The sequence below is a fragment of the Salmo trutta genome, chromosome 22 (assembly GCF_901001165.1).
Source record: "Salmo trutta chromosome 22, fSalTru1.1, whole genome shotgun sequence".
Lineage (NCBI taxonomy): Eukaryota > Metazoa > Chordata > Actinopteri > Salmoniformes > Salmonidae > Salmo > Salmo trutta.
Genome location: NC_042978.1, coordinates 6,119,259 through 6,142,851, shown reverse-complemented (window position 1 = coordinate 6,142,851; position 23,593 = coordinate 6,119,259). Strand labels below are relative to the sequence as shown.

Below are 23,593 nucleotides of genomic sequence, written 5' to 3'. Positions count from 1 at the left end.
CCAATCACAGCCCTCCTTTAGGATTGCACATTCAGAGGGAGTTGCCTTTGAATCTATTTTTCCATTCACTGTGTTGGTGGTGCTCATAAAATTGATCATGCTTTAGAATTAGCAAAGAGCTCAAACTTTGATGTACTTGTAGAGTATATTGTTCCAAACAATGTCTAAAAATGAACACAATCCAAAAGTGTCGTTTTGAGATATTAATATTAGTATTTTTTGTATTTTTACCCCTTTTTCTCCCCAATTTTGTGGTGTCCAATAGGTAGTTACAGTCTTGTCTCATCGCTGCAACTCCCATTAGGACTCAGGAAAGGCGAAGATCGAGAGCGCTGTGTCCTCCAAAACACAACCCAGCCAAGCCACACTGCCCGCTTAACCCGGAAGCCAGCCACACCAATGTGTCAGAGGAAACACTGTACACCTGGCGACTGTGTCAGCGTGCATTGTGCCCAGCCCGCCACAGGAGTCGCTAGTACGCGAAGGGACAAGAACATCCCTGCCAGCCAAAACCTCCCCTAACCCGGACAACGCTGGGCCAATTGTGCGCCGCCCCATGGGTCTCCCAGTAACGGCCGTCTGCAACAGAGCCTGGACTCGAACCAGGATCTCTAGTGGCACAGATAGCACTGCGATGCATTGCCTTAGACCACTGCCCCACTCGGGAGGCCCAATATTTGTATTTTTAATGTTGAATAAATGTATGTGATTTATTTTCAGAAACAACTTATTTTAGATCACACTACAAGGAATGTAATGACACCAAGATGTTGTCTGTATCATGTACGGTTCTTACAGGAGGCATGTTTAGGTCTTAAAAGGGCCTAAAACTGGCACTTTCATCATGATAAAAAAAAAAAATGCTTTTTTACATTTCAAACATCCTTCCTTCCAATGATGTTTCTATGTGAGAATTGCCAGTACAATCTGAAATACCAAAAATATTTGCCCTATACATGAAATAAGGATTCACTATAAATGGACAATAGTTTCAGTGGTAAACCATCTGCTCCAGTGCTTGTACCTGAGTCTAGTGACACTCTCTCGGGAGTGTGTGAGCTGGGGGCAGTCTGTTCCACAGCCACCCGGATCAGCTCTGTCTCATCTGTTGTCTTCTTTCGGTGAGGCCCGTTCTTGGGCCCTTCCCCATGCGACGACGACAGAGGGCTCTTGTCCTGCTTGCTGTTCATTCTCTCTCCGTGCTCGCTGAGGTCCAATAGGTCCAATGTGGAGGTCAGAACTAGAAGGGTAGATCATACTAGTTTAGATTCTTGGTATACAGTTCAAATCTTTTCTTTACAGAGAGACGCATCTCCCTAAACAAAGCTGTCATGATGAACAAATTAACATTCCTCAACAAACTGGAGTCTGACAGTTTTGAGGGCCTTCCTCTGACACCGCCTGGTATAGAGGACTTGGAAGGCAAGGAGCTTGGCCTCACTGATGTACTGGGCTGTACGCACTATCCTCTGTAGCACCTTGCAATCGGATTCCAAACAGTTGTCATACCAGGCGGTGATGCAACCTGTCAAGATTATCTCAATGATGCAGCTTCAGAACTTTTCGATAATCTGAGGGCCCATGCCAAATTTCTTACAGCATCTTGAGAGGGAATAGGCGTTGTCGTGCTCTCTTCACGACTGTGTTGATGTATGTGGATCCTGATAGTTTCTTAGTGATGTGGACATGGAGGAACTTGAAGCTCTTGACTTGTTCGACAGACCGCAAAGACGCGATGAAGGCTTTTTTGTTATTTTTCAGGTTAATGTACATTTAACTGCTCACGGCCTATAGTATGTGAATGAAAAGGCCCTTCCCATCTTCATAATTATGTGCTGATAGGTTTCATTATGATAAAGTTAAGAACAATGCCATAACTACTTAGTCAGATGGCATACTAGGCATCTATTCAGATGAAAAACTAAATGTATTGGTGTTAATTCATTTAAATTAAATTGTGAGTAGATTTAGTTTTAGGCAAAGAGGCTATGCAGAAAGATTTAACAAATTCAAACAGATGGTTTAGTTTATTGTCTTGGTGTAAACATTGGCAGTAAAGATTTGAATTGCGGTGTACAAAGACACAATTAATAATGGCATATGTTGATGTAGTTCCTTTGATAAATCAAAATGTTGTGTTTTAAACTGGCTTTTTCTGCGTTTTCAAGCTAGTTTGTTACAGTGACATTGTGAGGTAATATACACTCCTATCGTAATACAGTTATAAGAGATATCATTCCATTGCTCTGATTTCACTGGCCATATAAAATACACTGAAGAAAAATATAGTTTTTGAGCATTTCTCCTTTGCCAAGATAATCCATCCACCTGACAGATGTGGCATATGAAGAAGCTGATTAAACAGCATGATCATTACACAGGTGCACCTTGTGCTGGGGACAATAAAACGCCACTCTAAAATGTGCAGGTTTCTCACACAACACAATGCCACAGACGTCTCAAGTTTTGAGGAAGCACGCAATAAGCATGCTGTCTGCAGGAATGTCCACCAGAGCTGTTGCCAGAGAGTTGAATGTTCATTTCTCTACCAGAAGCAGCCTCCAATGTCGTTTTAGAGAATTTGGTCCAACCGGCCTCATAACCGCAGACCACGTGTAACCACACCAGCCCAGAACCTCCACATCCGGCTTCTTCACCTGCAGGATCGTCTGAGACCAGCGACCCGGACAGATGATGAAACTGAGGAGTATTTCTGTCTTTAATAAATCCCTTTTGTGAGTAAAAACTAATTCTGATTGGCTGGGTCTGGCTCCCCAGTGGGAGCTGCGCCCCTGCCCAGTCATGTGAAATCGATAGATTAGGGCCAAATGAATTTATTTCAATTGACTGATTTCCTTATATGAACTGTAACTCAGTAAAATCATTGAATTTGTTGCATGTTCCGTTTATATTTTTCTTCAGTATATATGATGGTTCTGCAATATTCAGCCTCTGTGTGTACACAAATCCCACGGGATTTAACACACTGCTGTTTTATGACAAACAAAAGGGATGATCCTCTGAATGTAATCTGTAGATAATTAGAGTGTGTTCCGCTCCTGATATCTCTGTGCTCCTCAAATGATAAATGCAATTAGAAATCAGAGGAAACACTTGTGGGAGATGGAGATGATGTCTGAAGTGTTATCAGTGTCAGGAGAAAAGCCAGATGTGCTGAAAGAAATCAGGACGGACAAACTGTTTTGGTACGCTTGCGTCTACTTGATGATGATGATGCCTTGAAAAGAAGACCTCCAAATAGTCTTTCCAGCTGAAGGCCTATTAGATGTGTATGTATACAAAGGATAGTATACCGTCTCTATCATAGTGTGCTGAGCATCGCTATTCATTCATTTCATTGATTCATTTCTATATTGTCATGGTCATCTAAGCGTTCCCATGTGTTTCTATTATATTTTTGGAGGATGATGTCAGCTAACTTTCTGACCACTGCTTTCAACAACCTTAACATTATAATGTTTTATAGTTCTAAAGATTCCTTATTGCAGTTTATTGTGGTCAGGTAAAGTCAGGTTTGTGGGAATCGTGATGGAGAACAATGATATCAATGGATCTTTTGAAATACTTTTTTTCTAAGCTATTGGAGATCAAATTGTCTATTGCTATTGTCAAGAGCTGAGGTTTGTCTCAGACTGTTGTAACGGAACAGCTCAACCTGTGGATATTACCGAGAAATGAGTCACTGTTGTTTCCACTCACCAATTCTCTGCTGAGCCACTGACCTTCAACTGGGAACCTACAGACTGTCATTTTGAATCATCCCAATCCACTCAGTGTGAGGACACAGCGGGCATCAGACGTGAACTTCTCACTTTAGCTAAAACTGGCATGCTTTGTGCCCAGTACTTTCCTCAGCACACTAATAACAGGATTAAGTGGTCGTGTCTTTATTGTTTGCAATATGCATTTAGCATATCAAATATTGATGACCACCATGACGCAATAACACAATCCCCCTGACATGACTTCTTAGTGGAGGAAAATTCCCACTGGAGTGTCATGGTTGTCCTCTATTACATGAACTTCAGTCAATTTCCATATTGTTACACTTACCCTTTTCATATACAGACAAAAATATATATATTTTGGACCATACCGCCTTCTTTATACACTGCTCAAAAAAATAAAGGGAAGACTTAAACAACACAATGTAACTCCAAGTCAATCACACTTCTGTGAAATCAAACTGTCCACTTAGGAAGCAACACTGATTGACAATAAATTTCACATGCTGTTGTGCAAATGGAATAGACAACAGGTGGAAATTATAGGCAATTAGCAAGACACCCCCAATAAAGGAGTGGTTCTGCAGGTGGGGACCACAGACCACTTCTCAGTTCCTATGCTTCCTGGCTGATGTTTTGGTCACTTTTGAATGCTGGCGGTGCTTTCACTCTAGTGGTAGCATGAGACGGAGTCTACAACCCACACAAGTGGCTCAGGTAGTGCAGCTCATCCAGGATGGCACATCAATGCAAGCTGTGGCAAGAAGGTTTGCTGTGTCTGTCAGCGTAGTGTCCAGAGCATGGAGGCGCTACCAGGAGACAGGCCAGTACATCAGGAGACGTGGAGGAGGCCGTAGGAAGGCAACAACCCAACAGCAGGACCGCTACCTCCGCCTTTGTGCAAGGAGGAGCAGGAGGAGCACTGCCAGAGCCCTGCAAAATGACCTCCAGCAGGCCACAAATGTGCATGTGTCTGCTCAAACGGTCAGAAACAGACTCCATGAGGGTGGTATGAGGGCCCGACGTCCACAGGTGGGGGTTGTGCTTACAGCCCAACACCGTGCAGGACGTTTGGCATTTGCCAGAAAACACCAAGATTGGCAAATTCGCCACTGGCACCCTGTGCTCTTCACAGATGAAAGCAGGTTCACACTGAGCACGTGACAGACGTGACAGAGTCTGGAGACGCCGTGGAGAACGTTCTGCTGCCTGCAACATCCTCCAGCATGACCGGTTTGGCGGTGGGTCAGTCATAGTGTGGGGTGGCATTTCTTTGGGGGGCCGCACAGCCCTCCATGTGCTCGCCAGAGGTAGCCTGACTGCCATTAGGTACCGAGATGAGATCCTCAGGCCCCTTGTGAGACCATATGCTGGTGCGGTTGGCCCTGGGTTCCTCCTAATGCAAGACAATGCTAGACCTCATGTGGCTGGAATGTGTCAGCAGTTCCTGCAAGAGGAAGGCATTGATGCTATGGACTGGCCCGCCCGTTCCCCAGACCTGAATCCAATTGAGCACATCTGGGACATCATGTCTCGCTCCATCCACCAACGCCACTTTGCACCACAGACTGTCCAGGAGTTGGCGGCTGCTTTAGTCCACGTCTGGGAGGAGATCCCTCAGGAGACCATCCGCCACCTCATCAGGAGCATGCCCAGGCGATGTAGGGAGGTCATACAGGCACGTGGAGGCCACACACACTACTGAGCCTCATTTTGACTTGTTTTAAGGACATTACATAAAAGTTGGATCAGCCTGTAGTGTGGTTTTCCACTTCAATTTTGAGTGTGACTCCAAATCCAGACCTCCATGGGTTGATAAATTGGATTTCCATTGATTATTTTTGTGTGATTTTGTTGTCAGCACATTCAACTATGTAAAGAAAAAAGTATTTAATAAGATTCTTTCTTTCATTCAGATCTAGGATGTGTTGTTTAACTGTTCCCTTTATTTTTTTGAGCAGTATATATCGGAAAGGGGTAGGGGGGTAAAAAAAATACATGGTATATTAAAACCCACCTCAAGACCTAATCATGAAACAGTATTTTCGCAGACCCTGTAACCAAAAAACAGGTACTGGGTCATAAAATGGATCTTGGTTTTTATGCAGGTAAATTCATTAACACTCTTATTATTAAAGATCTCCCTAACAACACCCCCCACCCCTCCCAAACAGGGCAAATGCAAAGTTTGGTCATATTATGACGGTTTGTGCTGTTTGTGCCGTCATTCTGTTACAAAACTTTGCATCTGCAATGTTCTTCAAGTAATTTGACATGTTGTGTGAACTAAAACAGCATAAAACCGGGGGTATCTCAAAGCATGATCATATTAATTTACCAGCTACAGTAATTTTGAGAAACATTGATAAATAGTTTGGTCAATGTTGTGATCAAATTAACCAGTTATGTACCTTTGATAAGCAGCTAGCTATAGCCATGCCAATGTCAAGTCTTTCTATACTAATATCTGACTAACTCGGAAATATGAAGTTATTTCAGAATGAAAGTTAACTGGATAGCGCATCATGCTTTGTGATATTATGTTATCTAGCTATCCCCAGTTAGATAATGGGTTTTCACTTATTGCATCTGCATGCTTGTTGTCTTCTCACTGCTGCAATCGTTCGTTCGTGAGCTGGCTGCTCATTCTAAATAGTATAATCTGATCTGTTCAAAAGAGTGGCAGCATGTGCAGCGGTGATCATTCGTTTTTTTTTTACATGCAAAAGTAAAATCGGTGTATTTATGCTGTTGTTCAAGTACACAGATGGCTTTCTATACAGTGCCTTCAAAAGTATTCATACCCCTTGACTTATTCCACATTTTGTTGTGTTACAACCTGAATTCGAAATGGATTAAATAGTTTTTTTTCTCACCCATCTACATATAATACTCCCATAATGGCAAAGTGAAAACATGTTTTTAGAAAAATGTGCACATTAAATTGAAAATCAAATACAGAAAAATAAAATTTACATAAGCATTCACACCCGAGTCAATGGTTTCTAGAAGCACCTTTGGCAGCAATTACATCTGTGAGTATTTTTAGTTAAGTCTCTAAGTGCTTTCCACACCTGGATTTTGCAACATTTGCCCATTATTCTTTTCAAAATTCTTCAAGCTTTGTCAAATTGGTTCTTGATCATTACCTAAACAACCATTTTCAGGTCTTGCCATAAATTTAAGTAAAATCTGTAAACAAGGCTGTAACGATGTGCGCTGAGAGTCAGGAAGCAAATTCAGGGAGTGAGTGTTTTAATAAATAAACACAACATAATACAAAATAAGAAACACGATCAACGCACAGACATGACACAGGAACAGAAACAATAACGCCTGGGGAAGGAACCAAAGGGAGTGACATATATAGGGAAGGTAATCAGGGAGGGGATGGAGGCCAGGTGAGTCTGACGCGCAGGTGCGCGTAATGATGGTGATAGGTGTGTGCCATAATGAGCAGCCTGGTGACCTACAGGCCGGAGAGGGAGCACACGTGACATGGGCACTCAGGAACATTCACTGTCTTCTTGGTATACAACTTCAGTGTGGATTTGGCCTTGTGTTTTAGGTTATTGTCCTGCCGTAAAGTGAATTTCAAATCAAATCTAATTTTATTTGTCACATGCGCAGAATACAACAGGTATTACAGTGAAATGCTTACTTACAAGCCCTTAATCAACAATGTAGTTAAGAAAAAATAAGTGTTAAGTAAAAAATGGTAGGTTTATTTGAACAGTGAGAGACAGAATAACAACAAAAAAATCCAGAAAAACGCATGTAAAAATGTTTATAAATTGATTAGCATTTTAATGCGGGAAATAAGTATTTGACCCATCTACAAAACATGACTTAGTACTTGGTGGCAATCACAGAGGTCAGACGTTTCTTGTAGTTGGCCACCAGGTTTGCACACATCTCAGGAGGGATTTTGTCCCACTCCTCTTTGCAGATCTTCTCCAAGTCATTAAGGTTTCGAGGCTGACGTTTGGCAACTCTGAACCTTCAGCTCCCTCCACAGATTTACTATGGGATTAAGGTCTGGAGACTGGCTAGGCCACTCCAGGACCTTAATGTGCTTCTTCTTGAGCCACTCCTTTGCTGCCTTGGCCGTGTGTTTTGGGTCATTGTCATGCTGGAATACCGATCCATGACCCATTTTCAATGCCCTGGCTGAGGGAAGGAGGTTCTCACCCAAGATCTGACAGTACATGGCCCCGTCCATCGTCCCTTTGATGCGGTGAAGTTGTCCTGTCCCCTTAGCCGAAAAACACCCCCAAAGCATAATGTTTACACCTCCATGTTTGACGGTGGGGATGGTGTTCTTAGGGTCATAGGCAGCATTCCTCCTCCTCCAAACACGGCGAGTTGAGTTGATGCCAAGAGCTCCATTTTGGTCTCCTCTGACCACAACACTTTCACCCAGTTGTCCTCTGAATCATTCAGATGTTCATTGGCAAACTTCAGACGGGCATGTATATGTGCTTTCTTGAGCAGGGGGACCTTGAGGGTGCTGCAGGATTTCAGTCCTTCATGGCATAGTGTGTTACCAATTGTTTTCTTGGTGACTATGGTCCCAGCTGCCTTCAGATCATTAACAAGATCCTCCCATGTAGTTCTGGGCTGATTCCTCCCCGTTCTCATGATCATTGCAACTCCACGAGTTTAGATCTTGCATGGAGAACCAGGCCGAGGGAAATTGACAGTTATTTTGTGTTTCTTCCATTTGCGAATGATCGCACCAACCGTTGTCACCTTCTCACCAAGCTGCTTGGCGATGGTCTTGTAGCCCATTCCAGCCATGTGTAGGTCTACAATCTTGTCCCTGACATCTTTGGAGAGCTCTTTGGTCTTGGCCATGTTGGAGAGTTTGGAATCTGATTGATTGATTGCTTCTGTGGACAGGTGTCTTTTATACAGGTAACAAACTGAGATTAGGAGCACTCCCTTTAAGAGTGTGCTCCTAATCTCAGCTCGTTACCTGTATAAAAGACACCGGGGAGCCAGAAATCTTTCTGATTGAAAGGGGGTCAAATACTTATTTCCCTCATTTAAATGCAAATCATTTTATAAAATTTTTTACATGCGTTTTTCTGTATTTTTTGTTGTTATTCTGTCTCTCACTGTTCAAATAAACCTACCATTAAAATTATAGACTGATCATTTCTTTGTCAGTGGGCAAACGTACAAAATCAGTAGGGGATCAAATACTTTTTTCCCTCACTGTAACAGTAGCGAGGCTATATACAGGGGGTACCGGTACAGAGTTAATGGCACCGGTTAGTCGAGGTAGAGTAGAGGTAGGTAGAGTTAAAGTGACTATGCATAGATAATTAACAGAGAGTAACAGCAGTGTACAGGGGGGGGGGGGGGGGTACAATGCAAATAGGCTGCGTAGCCATTTGATTAGATGTTCCGGAGTCTTATGGCTTGGCGGTAGAAGCTGTTGAGAAGCCTTTTGGACCTAGACTTGGTGCTCCGGTACCGCTTGCCGTGCGGTAGCAGAGAGAACAGTCTATGAGTAGGGTGGCTGGAGTTTTTGACAATTTTTAGGGCCTTCCTCTGACACAGCCTGGTATATAGGTCCTGGATGGCAGGAAGCTTGGCCCCAGTGATGTACTGGGCCGTACGCATTACCCTCTGTTGTGCCTGCGGTCGGAGGCCGAACAGTTGCCATACCAGGCAGTGATGCAACCAGTCAGGATGCTCTCGAAGGTGCTGCTGTATAACCTTTTGAGGATCTGAGAACCCATTCCAATTATTTTCAGTCTCCTGAGGGGGAATAGGCTTTGTCGTGCCCTCTTCATGATTGTCTTGGTGTGTTTGGACCATGATAGTTTGTTGGTAATGTTGTGACATGACTATCATTAATGTGCAATTTATCGAATAATTACCCACTACGTTTAATTATTACTTGATTAAATTAATAATGTAACAATTAACTCATTAGGAATTTGGGCACCAACGAGAAAAGTTGGTTTAATGAGTTACCGTTTCCCGAATTAACTCAAGAATATATCAATATCCTACCAGTCATTAATTAGTAATTTCTTCATATCAGTCTCATTCTGAATGTCGTAGACTCCGTAAATCTGCACAAACTTGGGTCTCAATGATCATTCCGTACCCCACAAATTGAGTTGATTATTTATTTACTAACAAGCTAAATGATAACAGATGTACATACACACGGTATAGGTAATTGATGAGAGAGAACACTTGGATACATTTGTAAACTACGCTTCGTTTAGCCCTAATACCTTGCCCCGAACTGCTGACCTTACGGGTAAGAAGCAATGCATGTGTTCACGTGTTGAAGGTCTTCGTCGGGTATCTCTGTTGGGCCCAGGCCTTCATGGGCTGGGTTCCACTTGATGATAAGGGTTCGAGGCCTTGTTCTTTGGATGGCCCTCTCCTTCGTTCTCGGGTGTAAGTCTCTGATTTTCCACAAGATATCACACTGTCCATCTTAGTGGTCTGTTTACTTGCACTCATTCTGGAAGAGTGGTCTCTTGAGGATGGCTAATTAGCCGTGTCGATGATCCCAGAGTGGTGATGAAAGCCATGTAGACGAACAATGATTTGAAGAGAATAACCCGATGGTCCTGCTTAAATTCACCTTCTTAGATACAGTACTGAGAACAGCTACTGAACCGTAGCATTGATTGTTAAGAGGTTCCTTTGTCTTCTTCAACCTCATGCTGCGTTTCGGGGTTGTGACTAATCGTAGACCTCAGCTGCAGCTCTTGGCCATACTAGTCTGATATGTTCATTCTTAACTCAAATGCTTTATACCCTCGGGTAGAAAGGGGGTGTTTACGTCATGCTGACATGCTCTCTGGGTTCCCTGGGGCGTGTCTAGATACGAGGCAAGGTATCACAATTTACTATGATCTCGTTAGAGAAAAAAAATCACAATCTTATCGTCACAAAAACATTCTCTTTATACTGGATATTTTCTACATAACGTAAAGCATGTAAACATGATATACACGTTGTGAAAACCCTTAAAGTTACAAAGTTTTCATTATAACGTCTTCATTTAACTTTTAATGACATCACAAAATGGACATTCATCTTTCACATTCCATTTCTCATCATTGCCAACATTCAGAGGATGAAATATATTGTCCCGGTGCCCATTGTTTGATGTTGAAGTTCTTGGGCAGTAAACTCTTCACAAGGCACACAGACATTCAGATCACCCAAATTAGGCACAGAAAGGAATCGTCTGCTGCCTATGGTTTACGATCGAGTGAGTAAAACGTACGGTTTTACGATCGAGTGAGTAAAACCCTCCCCTGCGGGAGAGAGAGAGCATTGTAGGGCTGATCCATTGTAAGCTGATCCTTTGGATCCTCACAGGAGAGTCATGACAGTGATGTGGACACCAAAGATCTTGAAGCTTTCAACCTACACTACAGCCTCCTCAATGTGAATGGGGGCGTGCAACAATCATCTCCATGTCTTGATCACGTTGAGAGAGCGGTTGCTGTCCTGGGACCACACGGCCAGGTCTCTGACCTCCTCCCTATAGTCTCATCATTGTTGGTGATCAGGCCTACCAATGTTATGTCATCAGCAAACTTAATGGTGGTGGTGGAGTTGTGCCTGGCCATGCGGTCATGAGTGAGCAGGGAGTACAGGAGGGGAATGAGCACACACCCCTGAGGGGCCCCCATGTAGAGGATCTGCATGGCCTGGCAGATGTGTTGTTACCTACCCTGTGTTTAGTCCTAGGGTCTTTAGCTTAGTGATGAGCTTTGAGGGCACTATGGTGTTGAATGCTGAGCTGTAGTCAATGAATAGCATTTTCACATAGGTGTTCCTTTTGTCCTGGTGGGAAAGGGCAGTGTGGAGTGCAATACAGATTGCATCATCTGTGGATCTGCTGGGGCGGTATGCAAATTGGAGTGGGTCTAGGGTTTCTGGGATAATGGTGTTCATGTGAGCCATGACCAGCCTTTCAAAGCACTTCATGGCTACAGACGTGAGTGCTAAGGGTCGGTAGTCATTTAGGCAGGTTACCTTAGTGTTCTTGGGCACAGGAACTATGGTGGTCTGCTTGAAATATGTTGGTGTTACAGACTTGAGTCAGGGAAAGGTTGAAAAAATCAGTGAAGACACTTGCCAGTAGGTCAGCGCATGCTCGGAGTACACGTCCTGGTAATCTGTCTGGTCCTGCGGCCTTGTGAATGTTGACCTGTTTAAAGGTCTTACTCACATCGGCTACGGACAGCTTGATCACACAGTCGTCCAGAACAGTTGATGCTCTCATGCATGCTTCAGTGTTACTTGCCTCGAAGTGAGCATAGACGTAATTCAGCTGATCTGGTAGGCTTGTGTCACTGGGTAGCTCACGGCTGTGCTTCCCTTTGTAGTCTGTAATAGTTTGCGAGCCCTGCCACATCCGACGAGCGTCGGAGCCGGTGTAGTACCTTTCGATCTTAGTCCTGTATTGACACTTTGCCTGTTTGATGGTTCGTCAGAGGGCATAGTGGGATTTCTTATAAGCTTCCATGTTAGAGTCCCGCTCCATGAAAGCAGCAGCTCTACTCTTTAGCGCAGTGCGGATGTTGCCTGTAATCCATGGCTTCTGGTTGGGGTATGTACGTACAGTCACTGTGGGGACAAAATCATCGATGTACTTATTGATGAAGCCAGTGACTGATTTGGTGTACTCCTAAATGCCATCGGAATTTTCCCGGAACATATTCCAGTCTGTGCAAGCAAAACAGTCCTGTAGCTTAGCATCTGCTTCATCTGACCACTTTTTTATTGACCGAGACACTGGTGCTTCCTACTTTAGTTTATACTTGTAAGCAGGAATCAGGAGGATAGAATTATGGTCAGATTTGCCAAAGGGAGGGTGAGGGAGAGATTTGTACACGTCTCTGTGTGTGGAGTGAAGGTGGTCTATAGTTTTTTTTCCCTCTGGTTCACATTTAACATGCTGGTAGAAATGAGGCAAAATGGATTTAAGTTTCCTTGCATTAAAGTCCCCGGTCACTAGGATCGCCGACTCTGGATGAGCGTATTCCTGTTAACTTATGGCCGTATACAGCTCATTGAGTGCGGTCCTAGTGCCAGCATTGGTTTGTGGTGGTAAATCGACAGCTACGATGAATATAGATGAAAACTGTTTTGGTAAATAGTGTGGTCTACAGCTTGTTATGAGATACTCTACCTCAGCTGAGCAAAACCTCAAGAATTCCTTACATTTCGTGCACCAGCTGTTGCTTACAAATATACACAGACCGCCACCCCTTGTCTTACCGGAGGCAGCTGTTCTATCCTGCCGAAAAAGCGTAAAACCCACCAGCTGTATGTTATTCATGTCGTCGTTCAGCCACGACTCTGTGAAACATAAGATATTACTGTTTTTAATGTCACGTTGGTTGGATATACGTGCTTGTAGTTCGTCTATTTTATTATCCAATTGTACATTGGCTAATAGGACCGATGGTAAAGACAGATTACCCACTCGCCGTCGGATCCTTACAAGGCACCCAGACCTACGTCCCCTATATCTCTGTCTCTTTCTTCTGCGAAACATAACGCTTTGTATACAGGACAAAAATTGAAATGCTTTGCCACATTTTTTGCAGTATTACTTTCGTGCCTTGTTGCAAACAGGATACAGGCTTTCTTCTTTTCATTCTGCCATTTAGGTTAGTATTGAGATGTAACTACAATGTTGTTGATCCATCCTCATTTTTCTCCTATCACAGCTTTTAAACTACTTTTCCCCCCTTTTTCACCCAAATTTCATGATATCCAATTGGTAGTTAGTCTTGTCCCATCACTCCCGTACGAACTTGGGAGAGGCGAAGGTCGAGAGCTATGCGTCCTCTGAAACACGACCACGCCAAGCCACACTGCTTCTTGACACACTACTCGCACCAATGTGTCGGAGGAAACACCATACAGCTGGTGACCGAAGTTAGCGTGCATGCGCCCAGCTGTCACAAGGAGTCGCTAGAGCGCGATGGGACAAGGACACCCCAGCCGGCCAAACCCTCCCCTAACCCAGACGACGCTGGGCCAATCGTGCGCAGCCTCATGGGTCTCCCAGTGGCGGCCGGCTGTGACAGAGCCCGGGATTGAACCAGGATCTGTAGTGATGTCACCGTTGGCCTCGTGGTGAAATCCCTGAGTGGTTTCTTTCCTCTCCGGCAAGTGAATTAGGAAGGAAGTCTGTATCTTTGTAGTGACTGGGTGTATTGATACACCATCCAAAGTGTAATTTATAAATTCACTATGCTCAAAGGAATTTTCCATGTCTGTTTTTTGATTTTTTTACCATCTACCAATAGCTGCCCATCTTTGCGAGGCATTAGAAAACCTCCCTGGTCTTTGTGGTTGAATCTGTGTTTGAAATCCACTACTCGACTGAGGGACCTTACAGATAATTTTATGTGTGGTGTACAGAGATGGTAGTCATTCAAAAATCATATTAAACACTATTATTGCACACAGAGTGAGTCCATGCAACTTACTCTGTGACTTGTTAAGCAAACGTGTACTCCTGAACTTATTTAGGCTTGCCATAACAAAGGGGTTGAATGAATACCTTTTGACTAAATGTTTAATTAATTTGTAAACATATGAAAAAACATATACTGAACAAAAATATGAACGCAACATGCAACAATTTCAAATTTCTTACAGAGTTACAGTTCATATAAGGAAATCAGTCAATTGAAATAAATTCATTAGGTCCTTATCTATGGATTTCACATGACTAGGCATAGGCCCACCCACTTTGGAGCCAGGCACAGTCATCAGAATTATTTTTTCCCCACAAAAGGGCTCTATTACAGACAGAAATACTTTCATCAGCTGTCTCGTCTGGCGTAGTTACATGTGGTCTGCAGTTGTGAGGCCGGTTGGACGTACCGCCAAATGATCTAAAACGACGTTGGAGTAGCTTATGGTAGAGAAATGAACATTCAATTATCTGTCAACAGCTCTAGTCGACATTCCTACAGCCAATTGCATGCTCCCTCAAAACTTGAGACATCTATGACATTTGTTGGGTGACAAAAATGTACATTTTAGAGTGGCCTTTTATTGTCCCCAGCACCTGTGTGATGATCATGCTGTTTAATCAGCTTCTTGACATGCCACACATGCCAGGTGGATGGATTATCTCGGCAAAGGAGAAATATTTATTAACAGGGATATAAACAAATTTGCGCCAACATTTTTTGAGAAATACGCTTTCTGTACGTGTGGAAAATGTCTGGGATATTTTATTTCAGCTCATAAAACATGGGACCAACACTTTACATGTTGCGTTTTATATATTTTTTCAGTATAATTCCGCTTTTACATTATGGGGTATTGCGTGTAGGCCAGTGACAAAAAACTCAATTTAATCAATTTTAAATTCAGGCTGGCACACAACAACATTTGGAAAAACTCAAGGGGTGTGAATACTTTCTGAAGGCACTGTAGATAATCTACAGTACAGATGGTCATACTATCTGTTGATAAGCAACTGGCTACTAAGGTTAGGTTTAGGGTTAAGGTTAGGGCTAGGTTTAGTGAAGGCACTGTATCTTAAAGAAAATATCGCTAGTTTGAAAACTTGGCATCATATTTCTGTCATGCTGCTTTGTTCAAAACTCCAACCATCCTGCGCCCTGGGTATTCAGCCAATCAGCAGCCACAACTGCCTTGGGCACAGAGATATATGGTATAACTTTGCAGTCATTGGTTTCCATTTGGCATGCATTTTAAAGTTAAAAACCTGAGTCTCAGCCTTCTGTTACCATTCTGTTACCTATAAGAAAGTGGTAAATAAGGGGCTGTTTGAAAGAGAGTCATATAAACATTGCCTTGTTGGTTTTACAGGTAACACCCTGTTTTCTGTCTGAAATAGGTTACATTGTTATGTCGTAGTGTTATGAAATGTCAATGACTAATGCATGAAGGTGTGACTGCAGCCGTCGGGGCTGGGTAGATCGAGAGAAGTGGGAGGTCAGTGGAGGTACCTGCTGTGTTTGAAGTCACTGGGCGGGCAGCTCCATCGCACTTGGTCTCACAGAGAAAGTCGTCGATGGAGGGGCTTAGCAGGGGGCGGCTCTCTTGTTGCTCACTCACCAGCTGCAATTGCAAGCAGACGACACTGCTCAAACTCAGACAAAACATGCCCTTTTGACCCTTTTCTTGGAAATGTCAACGTGACCCAGATGTTATAACATGTGGTGATGTGTACAAGTGTTGGTCTTTTGAAACAGTGTATTGTTTGCCCCCCCCAACACACCTGCACAGACACACACACAAACATGCCACTCTATTTGACCCAGCCACTCTGATGTCCACTTCATTTGACAGATGTATTTTTTGTTATGAACTGTATCCACTGTGCACTTTGTAGTGATCCTCTGTTTAAAAAATGTAATTCAAACAAAGTGATGACAGGATCTTATGTGACCCACCAATTCCCCCCCCCCCCCCCCCCAGTTCATGGGTGTTCTGTTTTTCCCCTGAGGACCCACAGCTCAGTTGAGTGCTAGCTCTGTGAATCCATCATCTGCCTCTCCCAGTGCCCATTTAGCCAACCTTGGCAGAAGCGGAGACTCTGTGTGTGTGTCCAAGTGTAATTGCTAAGCCATTAGCAGTTGTTTATCTCACTTCCCAAACCCATGCTAAAGCTAATCACCTTGCCTGTGAGGCATCCTTGGGCTGTCGCTGTAGGTTTGCCAACGCTGATGTGGCATAGGTCACATCCCATCCATTATCATTACCCTGAAGTAGTTGCCCCAGGTTTAACTGGCCCATTTGCCATCCTGTGCTCTAGTGACAAAGCAGATTGAAAGTATTGATTTCGTTTGATAAAAATGGCCCCACCATCATTATTGTCTGCTTGTGCCATGTGTACACAATGTTGTCGGAGAGGAAACATTACATTTTCCATCCTTGCTCTCCAGAGTTGTGTTTGCAAGCAAAATCGTAATGAAGGCACTAAAAAATGTATTTACAAGCCATGAAGTTGCACTCTGCCTGCCATACAATACGCTTGATATGAAAGGTGCTGCCCGGGGTTTCATGACCCGTCCATATGTGCTCGAGCTGTGGGTCTAACAATGATGCAACTGTATTTTCTTGGAATGAATAATGTGGCTGGTTATTAGCCACTCAAGCCAAATTGAAAAAAAAAAAATTGACACCACCATTAATTGCTAAATTGGGAAACTGATTAGCTGCATCTCAGCATATTTGAGAATTAATAAAAGTCTTATTCTTCACTTGTCAACTTGTAAAGACGTGGTCCTCCTTACTCAGCGTTTTTTGTACTGTACGGTATCTCACAGAAAATTTTACGATTACAAGTACTTTTGAATAACAGCTCAACTCTGACAAAGATATTCAGTATACAAAAGAAATACGAATGTGATTGTCTGTGAATGACTAACTGTGGGAGTGTTCTGAATCGGCAGCAACCTGGAAACGCTGGCCCAGTTTACTTAATTGGAGTTTATTAGTGTTTTATCCTACGCTGAGACTAACTAACTTTGTTTATTTCCAAGAAAGACAGTTTGAAGTTACTTCACGTCACCCTCTGCTGTTGTTGATTTAGTGCAGAGAGAGAAAGAGCTACAGTATTAGCTGTCTTTTTAGGCATGTTATTGAGCTTGAATAATAATCTTAGATCCTATCATTTTGTACTGTGTTGTTTGTACATTTGTACATTTGTACATTATCATAATCGGTTGTCAAACAGTTATGAGGAATGCCAGTGCGAATACATTGTATGTTTGCTCGGGGAGAACAATTTGAGTTCCAAGATACTGGAACTGTAATAGCTAAGTGTTGCATGGAGGCACCTCCAGCCAAAAGTCATGATTAATCGTTTTATGAAGGAATTGAATTCCTCACTTCATTTCACCCTCCAAACCTCAAAGCGTAACATCCTGCTGTATAATTTTCAGCAAAATGGGCCCTTAATGAGAGAAGCAAATCATTTCGGAGGTCTTTTAGGGCCCCTGCCACTTAATTAGATAATTTCCCCTGTATTCAATTACAAAATGTGCCTCACTTCAGGCACAAATATAAAAAGATTGCTGACATTAATGGGAATTATTAAGGGGACAGACCCCAACCGGCTAATGAGAAATGATGGCTTAGAGAAGCACTGAGGGAAGCACTGCAGGGCCTGTCAGTGATTCTCTCAAAACACGTCAAATTAGCTGCGTGAAATAGCTGTTTTCATGTTGAGCTTAAATTTCCCACGTGAAACCATATTTTCACATGTATTACATTTAGAATTGACATGTTAACACCACATTTTCACATGTGAGGAGAATAAAATCTTTTCACCTCACATGTGAATTGCAAGTTCACATGTAAATTCAATCACATATGAAAATCTAATTTGCAGGTTCACATGTAGGAAAAAACTCCATATGTAAAAAAACTCCCATTTCACATGTGAAAATCACAATTGCAGTTACATATGTGAAAAATGTCCACGTGATTGTTTCTCACATGTGAACTTGCAATTCCACATGCAAAAGTTTTTCTGTATGAAAGTCAATGCCTGTTAAAGGGGCAAACAAAACAAAGTCATCAGCGATTGAATGATCTCTAACTAATCAGAGTATCATAGGACTGAAATTGCACTTCCTATGGCTTCCACTAGATGTCAACAGTCTTTAGAAATTGTTTCAGGCTTGTATTCTGAAAAATGAGGGAGTAAGACCACTTTGAATGAGTGGACCATTCAGTGTCCCAGAGGTTTTTCATGCGCACGACCGAGAGCACGCCTTTCTTGTTTTCCTTTTATATTGACGAAGCTATTGTCCGGTTGAAATGTTATTGATTATTATGACTGAAAACAACCTGAGGATTGATTATAAACATCGTTTGACATGTTTCTACGAACTTTACTGATACTTTTCGGATTTTTCGTCTGTCTGTTCTGACCGCCTTTGAGCCTGTGGATTACTGAACAAAACATGCGGACAAAACTGAGGTTTTTGGATATAAAGAGGGAGTTTATCGGACAAAATGAACATTTATTGAGTAAATGGGAGTCTTGTGAGTGCAACCATATGAAGATCATCAAAAGTAAGTGATTCATTTGATCACTATTTCTGACTTGTGTAACTCCTCTACTTGGCTGGTAACTGTTTGTAATGATTTGTCTGCTGGGCGCTGTTCTCAGATAATCGCATGGTATGCTTTCGCCGTAAAGCCTTTTTGAAATCTGACACCGTGGTTGGATTAACAAGAAGCTAATCTTTAAACCGATGTATAACACTTGTATGTTTTATGAATTTTTATAATGAGTATTTCTGTTTTTGAATTTGGCGCTCTGCAATTTCACTGGATGTTGGCCAGGTGGGACACTACCGTCCCACACCCCCTAGAGAGGTTAAACTTTATATGAATACTCTCATTCAGAAGGCTAACATCACATTACATCTTTTCACAAATAGATTCATATTTACCCATTCATTTTATCCAACATCTAGACGTAAATCTGATAATTGAAAGAGATACAGTAATGTGGGTTTCCTGTCCTTCATGAGATCACCAAATGAAAGACACTCGTCATGACTGTCTCTTAAGTGTCCACGGACCACTCCCACATTCTCAAAAATATAAATATTGTTTAATTATTAAAAATTGTGATGTCCTAGGGTCTCTCTGTGTTCCACAGTTAACATTCCAATCTCGAACACTACAGAACATAGGGGCAGCGTATTATATGACCGACCATAAAACAGCCGACTTCCTGCTCTCCCCCTCTATGAGAGAGAGCACGCTGTAGAGCGGACCCACTGTAACCTGATCCATAAGATTGTCACAGGAGAGTTATGACAGCGTAGTCTATGGATTTGATAATGGTTGCATTTCTCCAGCCCCATCCCTCAGCGTTTTACTGAAACTGTAGCGAGGAGTGCACTTTGTTAATGTTTCAATTAAGGATTGCCTGCTTTAAACACCTTTAATAGAGTAATAGTGTTATTAGTCATGAAATCTATGCAGGCTACTCAATCACTTTTTATAGCTACTGTTTACAGGCCTTCTGGGCCGTATACAGTGTTCCTCACTGAGTTCCCTGAATTCCTATTGGACCTTGTAGTCATGGCAGATAATATTCAAATTTTTGGTGACTTTAAAATTCACATGGAAAAGTTCAAAGACACACTCCAAAAGGATTTTAGGAGCCATCATCGACTCTGTGGGTTTTGTCCAACATGTCTCCGGACCTACTCACTGCCACAGTCATACTCTGGAGCTAGGTTTGTCCCCTGGAATAAATATTGTGGATCTTAATGTTTTTCCTCATAATCCTGAACTATCGGACCACCATTTTATTACGTTTGCAATCGCAACAAATAATCTGCTCAGGCCCCAACCAAGGATCATCAAAAGCCGTGCTATAAATTCTCGGACAACCCAAAGATTCCTAGATGCCCTTCCAGACTCCCTCAACCTATCCAAGGACGTCAGAGTACAAAAATCGGTTAACCACCTAACTGAGGCACTAAATGTAACCTTGCATAATACCCTAGATGGAGTCGCACCCCTAAAAACAAAAAACATTTGTCATAAGAAACTAGCTCCCTGGTATACAGAAAATACCCGAGCCCTGAAGCAAGCTTCCAGAATATTGGAACAGAAATGGCGCTACACCAAACTGGAAGTCTTCCGACTAGCTTGGAAAGATAGTACCGTGCAGTATCGAAGAGCCCTCACTGCTGCTCGATCATCCTATTTTTCCAACTTAATTGAGGAGAATAAAAACAATCCAAAATTAATTTTTAATACTGTCGCAAAGCTAACTAAAAAGCAGCATTCCCCAAGAGAGGATGGCTTTCACTTCAGCAGTGATAAATTCATGAACTTTGCTGACGATAAGATCATGATCATTAGAAAGCAAATTAACGACTCTTTAAATCTGCGTATTTATACAAAGCTCAGTTGTCCTGAGTCTGCACAACACTGCCAGGACCTAGGATCAAGGGAGACACTCAAGTTTTTTGATACTATATCTCTTGGCACATTGATGAAAATAGTATTGGCCTCTAAATCTTCAAGCTGCATACTGGACCCTATTCCAACGAAACTACTGAAAGAGCTGCTTCCTGTGCTTGGCCCTCCTATGTTGAATATAATAAACGGTTCCCTATCCACCGGCTGTGTACCAAACTCAGTAAAAGTGGCAGTAACAAAGCCTCTCTTGAAAAAGCCAAACCTTGACCCAGAAAATGCTAAAAACTATCGGGCCAATATCGAATCTCCCATTCCTCTCAATTTTTTGGGAAAAAGTCTCACTGCCTTCCTGAAGACAAACAATGTATACAAAACGCTTGTCTGGTTTTAGACCTCATCATAGCACTGAGACTGCACTCGTGAAGGTGGTAAATTACCTTTTAATGGCATCACACCAAGGCTCTGCATCTGTCCTCGTGCTCCTAGACCTTAGTGCTGCTTTTGATACCATTGATCACCACATTCTTTTGGAGAGATTGGAAACCCAAATTGGTCTACACGGACAAGTTCTGGCCTGGTTTAGATCTTATCTGTCGGAAAGATATCAGTTTGTCTCTGTGGATGGTTTGTCTTCTGACAAATCAACTGTAAATGTAGGTGTTTCTCAAGTTTCCCTTTTAGGAAAGTTCTAGGTCCCAAGAAACCAAGATGTCTTCTATTGGATCTGACAATTAATCTTGATGGTTGTACAGTCATCTCAAATAAAACTGTGAAGGATCTCTGTGTTACTCTCGACCCTGATCTCTCTTTTGACGAACATATCAAGAATATTTCAAGGACAGTTTTTTCCCATCTTTGTAACATTGCAAAAATCTTAAACTTTCTGTCCAAAAATGATGCAGAAAATTCATCCATACTTTTGTCACTTCTAGATTAGACTACTGCAATGCTCTACTTTCCGGCTACCTGGATAAAGCACTGAATACATTTCAGTTAGTGCTAAACACGGCTGCTAGAATCTTGAATAGAACCAAAGAATCGGATCATATTACTCCATTACTAGCCTCTCTACACTGGCTTCCTGTTAAGACTTGGGCTGATTTCAAGGTTTTACTGCTAACCTACAAAGCATTTCATGGGCTTGCTGCTACCTATCTTTCCGATTTGGTCCTGCCGTACATACCTACATGTACGCTACGGTCACAAGACGCAGGCCTCCTTACTGTCCCTAGAAATTCTAAGCAAACAGCTGGAGGTAGGGCTTTCTCCAATAGAGCTACATTTTTAAGGAAAGGTCTGTCTATCCATGTGAGAGATGCAGACTCTGTCTCGACCTTTAAGTCTTTATTGAAGACTCATCTCTTCAGTAGGTCCAATGATTGAGTGTAGTCTGGCCCAGGGGTGTGAAGGTGAACGGAAAGGCACTGGAGCGACGAACCACTCTTGCTGTCTCTGCCTGGTCGGTTCCCCTCTCTCAACTGGGATTCTCTGCCTCTAACCACATTACGGGGGCTGAGCCACTGGCTTACTGGTGCTCTTCCATACCGTCACTAGGAGGGGTGCGTCACTTGAGTGGGTTGAGTCAATGACGTGATTTTCCTGTCCGGGTTGGCGCCACCCTCGAGTTCGTGCCGTGGGGGAGATCTTTGTGGGCTATACTCAGCCGTGTGTCAGGGTAGTAGGTTGGTGGTTGAAGATATCCCTCTAGTGGTGTGGGGGCTGTGCTTTGGAAAAGTGGGTGGGGTTATATCCTGCCTGTTTGGCCCTGTCCGGGTGTATCGTTGGACAGGGCCACAGTGTCTCCCAACCCCTACTGTCTCAGCCTCCAGTATTTATGCTGCAATAGTTTATGTGTCGGGGGGCTAGGGTCAGTCTGTTATATCTGGAGTATTTCTCCTGTCTCATCCGGCGTCCTGTGTGAATTAAGGTATGCTCCCTCTAATTCTCTTTCTCTCTCTCTTTCTCTCTTTCTCTTTCTCTTTCTCTCTCTCCTTCTCTGTCTCCTTCTCTCGGAGGACTTGAGCCCTAGGACCATGCCTCAGGACTACCTGGCCTGATGACTCTTTGCTGTCCCCAGTCCACCTGGCCGTGCTGCTGCTCCAGTTTCAACTGTTCTGCCTGCGGCTATGGAAACCTGACCAGTTCACTGGACGTGCTACCTTGTCTCGGACATGCTGTTTTGGACTCTCTCTCTACCACACCTGCTGTCTCTAACTCTGAATGATCGGCTATGAAAAGCCAACTGACATTTACTCCTGAGGTGCTGACCACTGTGATTATTATAATCTGACCCTGCTTGTCATCTATGAACGTTTGAACATCTTGGCCATGTTCTGTTATAATCTCCACCCGGCACAGCCAGAAGAGGACTGGCCACCCATCAGAGCCTGGTTCCTCTCTAGGTTTCTTCCTAGGTTCTGGCCTTTCTTTCTAGGGAGTTTTTCCTAGCCACCTTGATTCTACATCTGCATTGCTTGCTGTTCGGGGGTTTAGGCTGGGTTTCTGTACAGCACTTTGTGACATTGGCTGATGTAAAAAAAGGCCTTTATTTGCTTGATTATAATTGTGCAGTCCTCTACAGTCGTGGCCAAAAGTTTTGAGAATGACACAAATTTGAATTTCACAAAGTCTGCTGCCTCAGTTTGTATGATGGCAATTTGCATATGCTCCAGAATGTTATGAAGAGTGATCAGATAAATTGCAATTAATTGCAAAGTCCCTCTTTGCCATGCAAATGAACTGAATCCCCCAAAAACATTTCTACTGCATTTCAGCCCTGCCACAAAGTAACAGCTGACATCATGTCAGTGATTCTCTCATTAACACAGGTGTGAGTGTTGACGAGGACAAGGCTGGAGATCACTCTGTCATGCTGATTGAGTTCGAATAACCTCTTA

General features: G+C 42.9%; 1 protein-coding gene across 1 annotated transcript in view; it reads right to left on the bottom strand.

The window, feature by feature from the left end:
- Nucleotides 1-23,593, bottom strand: part of LOC115158938 (PEX5-related protein-like) — a 200,320-nt gene that overhangs the window by 70,205 nt on the left and 106,522 nt on the right. The window contains exons 2-3 of the mRNA XM_029708380.1: nt 15,743-15,854; nt 1,025-1,240 (exon numbers count right to left, since the gene is read on the bottom strand). Coding sequence (XP_029564240.1) covers nt 1,025-1,240; nt 15,743-15,854 — 328 coding nt within the window. The remainder of the gene's footprint in view (nt 1-1,024; nt 1,241-15,742; nt 15,855-23,593) is intronic.